Raw genomic sequence first — 11,688 nt, forward strand, 5'->3', positions numbered from 1 at the left:
TACCAAATTCTTTAAAAACAATGATGAAATAATTTTCTTTAAACCAAGTAAAGAAAAACAAAATTTTCATAAAAATGAAAAGAAAAGAGAATATGTTGCCGAGTTCACTCGTTCAAAAACTCAGCAGAAATGGAATAAGCATCGCATTAATTCGCTAATACACAATTAACCATAGTTAAAAGTAAAAAAAGAATCATGAATAAAATCTCCTAAACTCGATATCTTTCTTCTTAAAACAAGAAACCCCATAACCGTCCTTCACCATGATCTGTTCTCTCCCTATTTTTCAAATTTCACTTCCATCACGTTCTCTTTTCGGATTCCGACCGTCTATCGCCGCCGCCTCCACCACCATCACCAGTACTTATGCTTCCAAAAAAGACAAAGGTTCGACAGGCGGTTATCTGAGCCGTCCAGGAATGGCACCCTGTACGTCGTTGTACGAAGTGCTAGGGATATCCGTGGGTGCCTCAAATCTGGAAATCAAGGCGGCGTACCGACGGTTGGCAAGGGTTTGCCATCCCGACGTGGCTGAAATTGGCCGGAAAGACTTGTCCGCCGAGGAGTTCCTGAAGATACACACGGCTTACAGTACCTTATCGGATCCCGAGAAACGAGCCGTATATGATAGTAAGCTTATCTGGAGACGCCAAAGGCCGTTGGTTTCGGCTTCTAGGTTTACCGTATATAATAAGGGGAGGAGTTGGGAGACCGATCAGTGCTGGTAATCGAGTTGACTCACTCTCCTACTCACGCTACCGAACAGTGCATGTACCAGTTGGTTATAAAAAGCACCGGAAGGTTTTGAGGGAGAAATCAGAGCCCTTGCTTGTGCCACGTAAGAGCGCTTTTTTTTTCTTCTTCTTGTTTTTATTGGCTGATGCACGATAAAAGAGAGTGTGAGAAAATACATGTATAGAGAAGAAAAAGCTTTCGTTTGTTTAAATTTAAACAGAATCGGTCTTTGCTCACTAATTCAAGAACCGGGGCCCAATAATGGAGAAAATTCTAAAAGCCCAGTCAATGCTTTGGTCTGGCCTGCATCCATGCATGATTGATTTTATTAAATTATGATTCAATCACTAAATGTATTTTGATTATATTTTTATATTTAGTCATTTTATTAAAAATTAATTTTTTAACTATGAAATGTGACATGGTGATTGCTTATCTCATCCCTTAACTATGTGGTCTAGAATTCGATACTAAATCATGAGAATGAAACATATTTTATGATTATTTATTTATTTTTTTAAGAATAACCGCGACAAGAAAATTAATTATAAATTATGCCAATCAATCCTTTTACCGCTTATAATCTTAATCCAACAGATTCTATCTTCAGTATTTTATATCAAAATCTATTTACTATTCGGTATGCGTTCATAATAATTTTAGTTATGAAGTTGATATAATTGCATGAATATTGATAATATTTTTATGACATGAACTTACTATTCGATATGTGTCTCATTAGATGACATGACTTTAAACCTCAAATATTTAAAAAATGAAAAATTGATCGTCTAATATCTAGAAGGGGATAATAGCTCATCAGATACCCCCTTTTCATCATTATCATGAATTTTGAAATTTTCTAAGCAGATCACGCATATATTATCTTGAAAAGGTACAGTTCAAGTAATTACTGAAATATTTATTATGGTCAAGACACAACATAACCTATCCATCTTTGTATGTATGTGCACATGCCATTTTCATTGTTAATGTGGAGATTATATATAGGACAATTTCTTATGGTCCACACATGTGCATTTTGGCACATATATACATATATATCTTTGTACAACATTTACTTCAAATCAACAGGGGGTGCATGTGAACAAAGATAATTAGCACGATGCGGGTTCAACCACTTTTTTGTCCACTCTTGCCGTGTTTATGGCCTTTTATTACCATTATAGGCTGTTTTAAGCAATTTTCTTCAATTTTTTGTATTTCCTTTTCGTGTTAGATAATTGATAGTCTTATTCACCCAATGCCTTATCGAAAATTCTCGTGTGGAAATTTCAAATTATTACAATTTACAAAGTGGAAGATGGTATTTAAGAGATTGGTTTTTTATTTATTAGTACACTTTGCTGTGGTCCAAATGCACCAATTTTGAAAATGGAGACTACACCATAAATAATACTTAGTATATCAATTTGTGTGATGAATAAAACTCATATTTATCTTATTTATGTGTATATTTAAACACATGGCATTAAAAAATAGTGTATTCTTAATTGGTATGAATAAAAATGAGATATATAATGATATTTTATATTATTTGTTAAGTTACAAAATTTACATTCTATTTAATAATTGATTTTTACATTCTTAATTAAATATGGGTTAGGACAAGGTAGCTTCACGGAAAAATATTGTAATCTCGGATTGGCCAGTAACACACATAATACCACTAATTTAAGGGTTAATGCAATATTTGGGACTTAAACTTTGTAATTGTTTCTAATTTGGAATTAATTTTTTTTTTTTAAGTTAGTCTTAGAACTTGGTAATTGTTTTTTAATTGTAGCTTCAATTAGACAATTGTTCCTATATCAAGACTTGAACTTTTTTTAGGTCCAACTTTTTTATAAGGAAATATTAGAGATTAACTTGGAAAAATAAAACTCAAGACCTAAGGCATGTAGGGGTGTTCAGTCGGTTAACTGAACCGAACAAGCATTAACCGAATTAACCAAATTAAAATTAACAGAATTGATAATATATAATATTAATTTTTTAAAAGTTCGGTTAATTTAGTTAATTATCCGATTTCAAACCAAATTAACCAATAACCAAACTTTTAAAAAATTATTAACCGACTTCTAACTGAATTAAATCTGTTCGATCAATCGGTTAATTTGATTTTAACTAAAATTTAAACACCCCTAAATACAAGCATAATTACCAAGTTTAAAAATTAACTTGAATAAATCAGTAAGTAGGTAAGTAACCTTTCATTGCATTTAAAAGATACTCACTGAATTTGATATACCAAAAAAAAGTAACCTTTCATTTTATTCAAAAGATAGTCTTATAAAAGCGTGAAATATGCAGTATTTGGGAATCACGTATCAGAAAGAAAAGAGTTTCCGAATATCACTCTTCACTCTACGTACAAACAATTGTTTTATAAGGTAGTCGTTTGGATTATGACGTCTCCAACATGCACATCAAATTCCACATCTGCGGTTGCTTCCAGGAAACATGTCCGCTTTAACAAGCCGCCAAACAGCCTATGGCATATAATAAACTCAGCTAATTTGGCATATCACTCACCTTTAATCAGTACCACCTTTAATCAGTACCACAGATGCCTTATTTTTATTGGAGAGAAGGAAAGTAGCTCCCTGACTTGTTTCATTGATGTCTCCCATGCAGACAGGCAAAAGCAATGAGGTTAACAAGAAAAAAAAAAAAAACCCAAAAAGTGTCAACCAAAATCTAGCTTTTCATTCCAATAATCTCTTTTGAAACTATTTAATAGATGCAAAAATGGTTGTGCTTCCTTCTTCCTTCTCGGTCGTTGCTACAAACCTTTTAAAACGATGCAGTTTCAGCCCAAGGAGACTCTAGCTATCAATTTGAAACGTGAAAAATTTATTACTACGATACTTTATTGCAGTGAGTTTTGCTGTAACCATCACTTTTCTTCTCTTGCTTTTTGCCTGTACTCCACTCTTTGTTTGTTATTTAGTCTGTATCCGTCAGAGTTTCTAACACAAGAACTGGTCTACGAGAAAACGAAAGTACGCAGTAATAGAATATGATCATTTATAAAGTATTGTACATGGACATAATTGTATTTGAGCATTTTATGGGGCTTGGATGATTGAGTAGATGGCTAAATACAAAAATCAGATTCAGACATTCATAGCCACAGGCCACCACTACGAAACATCGTTTATCGTTTGTACTCGATGGGGATACTTGAGCAATCAGGAAAGAAGCTGTGTTTATTGCTTTGGAGAATGGGGTCCGCAAAGGGATTGCTTGTCCCGATTAATGTAAAAAGCTTTGGTTAATTAATATGTGAATTAAGATATTGGGAAATAGGTGATAGTTACTGAAAACGAAAGGGGCTGATATGGGTATGCAAAATAACTTGTTTGCAGATACAACAGGGGATAGAAATCTTAAGTGAAAGCCAAAACAAATAATCGACATCAATTCATTTACAACAACTATTAGTTTAAGCTGAATCTAAGATAATTATAATACTACAATCACTTCTGCCAAATAACTAACTGATACTTGAATACACAAAAATTAAACCTTCAAAATTCTCAACAAAAAGCACACCTTTATTGTACGAGAAAGTATCGTATGAATCTGTGATTCCACATCATCTTTACCCTCTCATTAGAAAGGGGTAAAGATGATGTAAAATTACAGTTTCATACATTCTTTCTCTTGTTGTACAGCCTATTTGCATAAATTTATCTTCAATATTGAATAGGGTAAGTCACCCTTTAACAAGCTCCATCCAACTTAATTTAAATTTAATTAGTTACTTAACTAATAAGTCTCCCACTTAAGTCCATCTTAATTTCATCAACTTGTTGTTTTTAAAATAGGATAAACTAATAAAATAGTCACTTTTATTTATCTCAAGTTACATTTTAGTCACTTATGTTTGAAATATTACATTTTAGTAACTTACGTTAACGTATTATAACATTTTAGTCACTGAGTTGTTAATTATTGTTAACGGTGTAACGATAAGCTGATGTGAAACATTAAATCATCATTTCAAACTAAAATTTTAGGTTAACTTATACAATTGGTCCTCATATTTTTTTGTTTTGAGCAATCTAATTTTTTTCTTTTATATTTTTTTAACTTTCCTTTTTTTTTCATTATCTTCTGCTTCTTCCTCTATTTTTCTCCCTTCTACATCTCTTTTAGTGTAGTTTCTCCATGTTTTCCATTTGTTAAAACTAAAGGGCAAGAAGGAAAAGAAAATAAAGAAATAAAAATAAATATTAAATTGTTCAAAAAAATAAAAGTACATAAACTAGTTTTAACAAATAAAAAATATGAAAAAAGTACGTTAAAAGAGATGGAGAATGGAGGAAAACAAAGGGAGAAGCAGAAGAGAATAGAAAAAAAAAAGTTAACAGAACATAAAATAAAAAAATTAAATTGCTCAAAATAAAAAATATGGGGACCAATTATATAATTCAACTTAATTTTTTTTTTGAAATGATGATTTAACATGCCACGTCAGCCTACCATTACACCGTTAATGAAAATTAATGGCTTAGTGACTATAATATTACAAAATGTTAATGTAAATGACTAAAACATAACATTTCAAACATAAGTGACTAAAATACAATCTAAAATAAACAAAAGTGACTATTTAAAAATTTACCCTTTAAAATATAGTAAGAAGTTTTAAATAAAGATGAGTTTTTATCCTTCAAAACTTCTAACACATAAAAAAACTTAAATAAAAGTGGAATTCTTTTGAGTCTAGTTTTCTTGTTAAAAAGAAATGTTCAACACAATTGGTTTAATATAAATAAAATTAAAAATATTTTTATAAAAATTGAAAATTTTAAATTATTTTTATACAAGTTAAAATTGTGATATACCTTTAACGGCTCTAGAAGATATACTTTTACTGCTCTAATCTTACTATTCAAACAGGAAATGGAACTATTGAAACAAACAGTTAAATTTTTCAACAAAATTTGCAAATTAATTTGGTGAGAAAGAGAATATTTGCATATATGACTTGAGAAGAGTTTTTTAATCAAGATAATCAGTATCGCACCCTCAAGCACACTATTTTTCAATTGAAATTGGTGTGTACCCTATTGGTCTGTTTCAATGTGTAGTTTTAAAATTTTAATATTTTTAAAATATTTTACAAATATCAAATCAATCATATTAAATAAATTCCAAATATAAAATATTAACGCACCTGTTAACGCTCAATATTTTAATAATATATTTTTATATTTTATTATCATAGCGGTAAAAGATTAAAATTGATACATAATATTTTGACTAACGTGATTGAAATTGGACGAAACAAACTAACATAATCTATACAAACTAAAATTTTAATTGGTGTGAAAAAAAATTAATTATATTGATTTATTATTGAAACTATACTAACCGAAACAACTGGGGTCATAATATCTCTCGTTAAGGAAGAATTTGATATGAAATTAAGAATGGATCCCACTAGCTACAAAAGTAAAAGACATAAACATTGATGTAAGGTTCAAATATGTTCAGATAAGTGCGTAGCTAAGACAGTTGGCAGGAGTCTTTGATCCTCATCAAATAATTTTTTTTATTTAAATCTTTTAAAAAATTTAAAACTTTAAATTAACAAAGATTAAATTATATTTTAACACTCTTTAAAAATGATAAAAATCTGATTTAATTCTTAAAATTTATAAAAATATAAACTATCAAAATAATAAATTTATATTTTTATTATTATAAAAATTATAATTTAATTTGAAGGGTTAAAATATTTTTTTAGCTTCCCTGGTGTGGGACTCCAATATTGATCATTATTCATCCTCAGCTGTCATCGTTGATCGTACCCACTTTGTGATATCTCCTCCAATAATCATTCATCAATTATCTCCCCCAATAATGTTTACTTTGGCCCATACTCTTCAACCTTTTTACGTTTTTCTAAAAAGAATAAAGTTAGCTTTTTAATTAAATACCACGTCATTAATTTTAAGATAAAAAATATTATTATTCACTCACTCTTATCAAATATCTTCTCTCACATATATGAATTTTAATTATTTTTCTTTTTAAGTTGAAAAACCAATATATGTTAACCCATTCTTTTTGAAGGGTATTTTATAAATAGAAGTAGGCTTGAAATGGACTTCTTGTCTGGTGATTACTTTCTTGTATAGTTAAATTTTGCCCTATTTAGAGTACGAGCTAAAGTGAATTTTTGAGGTTTGGTGGGTGGAGATTGCAATAATTAAATGAGATTGAATTTTTTTACAATTTTTATATTATTTTTTTTACAATTTTTAATAATGTTATTGATTTTAATATAGATGTTTTATAATTTATATGTTTTATTCTAGATTATATATATTTGAATTTTTATATATTTTTATATTTTTAAATGTGTATATATATTTAATAAAAGAATGTTTTTTATTACATAAATATGTTAAGTGATGCTTTGTGATTGATTATAAAGTTTTTTTTAAACTTATGTCAAGAAATAGACTAAAAATATAACGGAAGCATATTTTAAGTACCAAACTGGAAAATGAGTGTACTTTAAGTATCAACTTAAGCTAAAAAAATTAGTATACTTAAAGGGTCAAATTATGAATAAAACTTAAAATAATTGATTGGGTGAGAAGAAAAGAAGAGAAGAGAAGAGAAAAGAAAACGAACCCCAAATTTAAACATGCAATTGCAAGCACTTTTAACTAAATCAAGCACTCCAACATTTTAAGGGGAAAAATATGTTATTAAAAATTAACCAAAAAAGTGTTCAAAAATAGCTCCAAAATTCATTCACCGCCAATTTTAAGTTAGAATCTTTCAAATTTGCATGTGGCTCATAGGTACTATATATCCTCCATTCTTCTGTCTTTTGGATGTTTTTGAGTGCACAGGTGACGTGGGTAGGGTAGAATCATGATATTTTGGGATTTTTTTTTTCGTAAAACAGAAATAAATTATTGTCATACACATAGTTAACAAACAATTTTTGTTATTCGCTCTCACGACATAAATCAGTATATCTACTTGTGTTTGGTTTCAACTAATGAATATCGATAGATATGATTTTATTTTAAATAATTGACATATTATCAGTGTTTTACTTAAGGATGATTTTATCAATCATTAATACATAACTAAATTATTTTTTAATACATAATTGATTTTTAAATAAATAGGAATTATATCCTTATTTATTTATCATATTTTTATTTAATTTATTCATTTCCTTTTGTTTTAATTATAAAATAATAAAAATTTATTTGTTTTATAATTATGTTAAGATATCATGGAATTATATTTTATTTTAAGTAAAATTAAGCGCTTCAAACTTATATTTAGTTCAACCATATATTTACCTTAGATGAATTGGTTAAATTATTTTATTTAAAATTATATAATTTACATTATTTAAAAGATATTAATGAAAAATGATTCAAAAATATAAAAACAAAGAAATAAAGAAAAGTTTGAAGTTGTCTTAAAGTTATTTTTATACACTTGAATAAAAATAAAACTAAAAAGTTAATATGTATTCACATAGAAAATTATTAAAAATGAATAAAATATTTTAATTTAAAAAAAAATTGGTCCTGGTTGAACCCTTCTAAAAGCAAAACTATTTTTTGTTCACCCATTTTATTTTCTGTCTTTTTAGTCTTTAACTTTAATTTTTTTATTAAATCACTTTAAAATGAATGGAAAAATTAAAATTTTTAACGTTATTGACGTTGCATACATGTGAATCATCATGTGGATGACACATCAGCATTTAATTAATTTTTAAATATTTAAAAATTCAAAAAAAGTTATAAAATTATTTTTAAAAATTAAAAATCATTAAAATTATAATTTTTAAATATTTAAAAATAGTTAAATATTGACCTGCCATTTACGTGGCAACCCACGTGTATGCTACATCAGTAAAGTTAGCAAACATTAACTTTTCTTTCAATTTTGGGGGTGATTTGCAAAAAATACAAGCTCAAGAAATGAAAGAAGAGAAAATTAAATTAAGGGCTAAAATAATTTTTATCAATTTGAAGGACAAAAAAGTCATTATAATTATTTTTTAAATTTTTGAAAATTGAAAATGAAAACTATTATTCAGAAAATAAAAATAGAAACCAAACAATATCCAAAAATCAGTTTTATTTTTAAATTTTAAAAAATGATAAATAAAATGAAAGTTTATTTTAATAAATGAAATCATGTACTTTTGAGAACAAAGAAATAAAATAAATTATTTTTACAGTTTAAATCAAAATGTATCAGATTTAATATTTAAAAACTATTGACAAAAAATATTTTTATTTTTTGACTAAAAATATTTTATTTTTATATGAGTTTGAATGAGTACCAATTATTTTAAATTAAAATTTTTGTTTTCATTATTTTTACTTTTACTTAAAACAAATTTTCATTATTTTTAATTTGCACGTATTTCCATTTTATTCTTTAAAATCTTTTCCAAAATGTTTAATTAAATGCGTTTATCTTTCATTTTCCAATAAAATGAAACCGAAAATGATTTTTATTTTTTAAAACCAGACGAAGCTTAAGTCTCTCTCACTTTATTTCTATTCATTTTAAAAAATTTTAGGGTTTACTTTTCTTTAAAACTTTGATTTTTCTTCGATCAATCATCTTTTCCGATTTGAATATTAATTAAAACTTTTTGAACGAAAGCAATAGTTTTTTGTTTCTTCATGTGTATGAGTTAAAAAAAATTATTTTGTCAAGTGTATGGATTGTATACTTATTTAGCAAAATATGCGAAATCGGTAGCTGGAGTTTCGATTTCAAAAGTCGCCACCAGTAGTGTCCAATTTCAGTGAAAATGGGTGGAGCAAGCAGGAAGGACTTGAAAGTCTATCCTGCAGAAATCGTCTTCCACTTTAGGGCAAAGGAAGATGAAATGCTCAATTATAAAATGGAGTAATATCATGATTGTCCCTGAACGTTTATAAATTCCAATATAGTCTATCCACTTTAAAATTTATCAAAATTTTAATATGGTCTCTTCACTTACAAATTATATTTTAAAATAGTGTGTTATTTTCTAAATTAAGAAGTACTAAAAATTTTAAATTAAAATTATTATAAGAATTTTAAAAATTATAATATTGAAATACAATTACTTTTAAAAATATGGGAATTTATAATTTACTAGTTAAAGAAATTATAGTAACAATTTTAAATCGAAACTTAGATGTTCCTTTCAAATTTACAAAGTAGTTTTAATAATTTGTAATTTAGATTTTAGTAATTTTTAATTTAGAAAATAATATACTATGTTGAAATATAATTTGTAAGTGAAGAGATCATATATAAATTTTAAAGTGGATAGACTGTATTGAAATTTTGATAAACTTTCAGGGCTATCGTGATATTACTCCATTTTATAATTGAGCGTTTTCACCTTCCTTTGCCCTAAAGTGGAAGACGATTTCTGCATCGTCCCTGCTTGCTCCAGCCATTTTCACTGAATTCAGACTCTAGGGGTGGCGACTTTTGAAATCGAATACTCCGGCTACCGGCTTCGCATACTTTGCTAAATAATTCTTTTTAACTCATATATTTTGGAAAATAAAAAGCCAAAGCAATACCACTAAAGCAATATTAATTAATTTCTTAAAGAAAATTAAGTTTTAAGACAATTCTTGATTGCTTTTAAGTATCCTACTAATAATAATATTGAAGTTAAAATATGCTATTAGTCCCCGTTTTATATAGAATCTGATATTTTTAATCACTATATTTTAAAAATTAAAAATTTAATTATTTTATTTTTCAATTTAAAATCTTAATTCAATAATTATCACCATGGATTGTTTCTACTAAAATTTGTCAATTTAATATATTTATTTTCTGTGATACGTCACAATAAAACAGCTTAAACAACATACTAAATTGATATTTTTTTATAAAATTACTTATGATTTTAATGATTTAAATCAGAAAGTTTTTTTTTTGCCCTCTCAGCTATGCTTGAATTTAAATTAAATGATTTGAAATATATTTTATTTAATCTTAATTTTAAAACATATAAATGTAAAGATAAAGTTATTTATTTTACTGTTCTTTAAACAATAATATTAGCTTTATGGATGCATGAAGTTTTGGCATGAATTTCTTTTAACAGTTTTTGGCTAGACTTGATCATAAGTCAAGTTATTTGTATAAAAAAAATGAAAGAATTTAGATAAAAATGAAAGTTTGAAAAATGGGTTTGAACAAAAAAATAAAATTCATTTTCTAAACGGATCAGGTCTCGAGTAAGATTTTTTTGGTCTAGCCCTGAATCAGCTTATACTTTCTTTTTGTTGTCATCTCGTTATTATATTGCTATTATTTTGTTGTTATTATTTAGATATTGTATAACTATTGTTTTATTGTTAATTTGATTACTATTTTAGAAGCAATTACTTATTAAGTTGCAATTGTGTTATTTAAGTATAAAACATTTTTAATGTATTTTCAATTTGTAGGAAAATATTTATTTTAATATGTTTAGTGCATTCAATATATTATATTTTTTAAATTTATTTTTATATAAAAAATTAATACGGACGGGTCAATTCAAATTTGAGTTAAACATTTTTAACCTGGGCCGGACTTAGACAGAATTTCAAACTAATTTTTTCAATAGGGGTGGAGCCCAATCCTAAAAAACAAACTTAAAAATTAACATAGTCCTAGTCTAAACTTAACTCGACTTATAATGAGGACTACTTTAGACCCATAAATACTTTTTATTGGTATTTTGTTAACAAATGTTTTTAAGGCATTTTTTAACCGAGTTGTTACCTGTTAATAAGTTGTTTTTAAGGTACGTATTAATGGGGTTGGTGTTAAGTTAATTTATTTTTATTTGAAAGATAGTAATTAAGTATAATATAATAAATGGTAATGAAATTGGAATTTAATATATATTAAAGAAAA

At 26.8% G+C, this 11,688-nt stretch overlaps 1 protein-coding gene across 1 annotated transcript; it reads left to right on the top strand.

The window, feature by feature from the left end:
• LOC108478402 (chaperone protein dnaJ 11, chloroplastic-like) lies at positions 1-975 on the top strand. The gene has a single exon (XM_017780858.2). It carries the CDS (start codon positions 264-266, stop codon positions 726-728), a length of 465 nt encoding a protein of 154 aa, XP_017636347.1. The 5' UTR covers positions 1-263; the 3' UTR covers positions 729-975.
• The last annotated feature ends 10,713 nt before the right edge of the window (positions 976-11,688 follow it).

The sequence above is a fragment of the Gossypium arboreum genome, chromosome 11 (assembly GCF_025698485.1).
Source record: "Gossypium arboreum isolate Shixiya-1 chromosome 11, ASM2569848v2, whole genome shotgun sequence".
NCBI lineage: Eukaryota > Viridiplantae > Streptophyta > Magnoliopsida > Malvales > Malvaceae > Gossypium > Gossypium arboreum.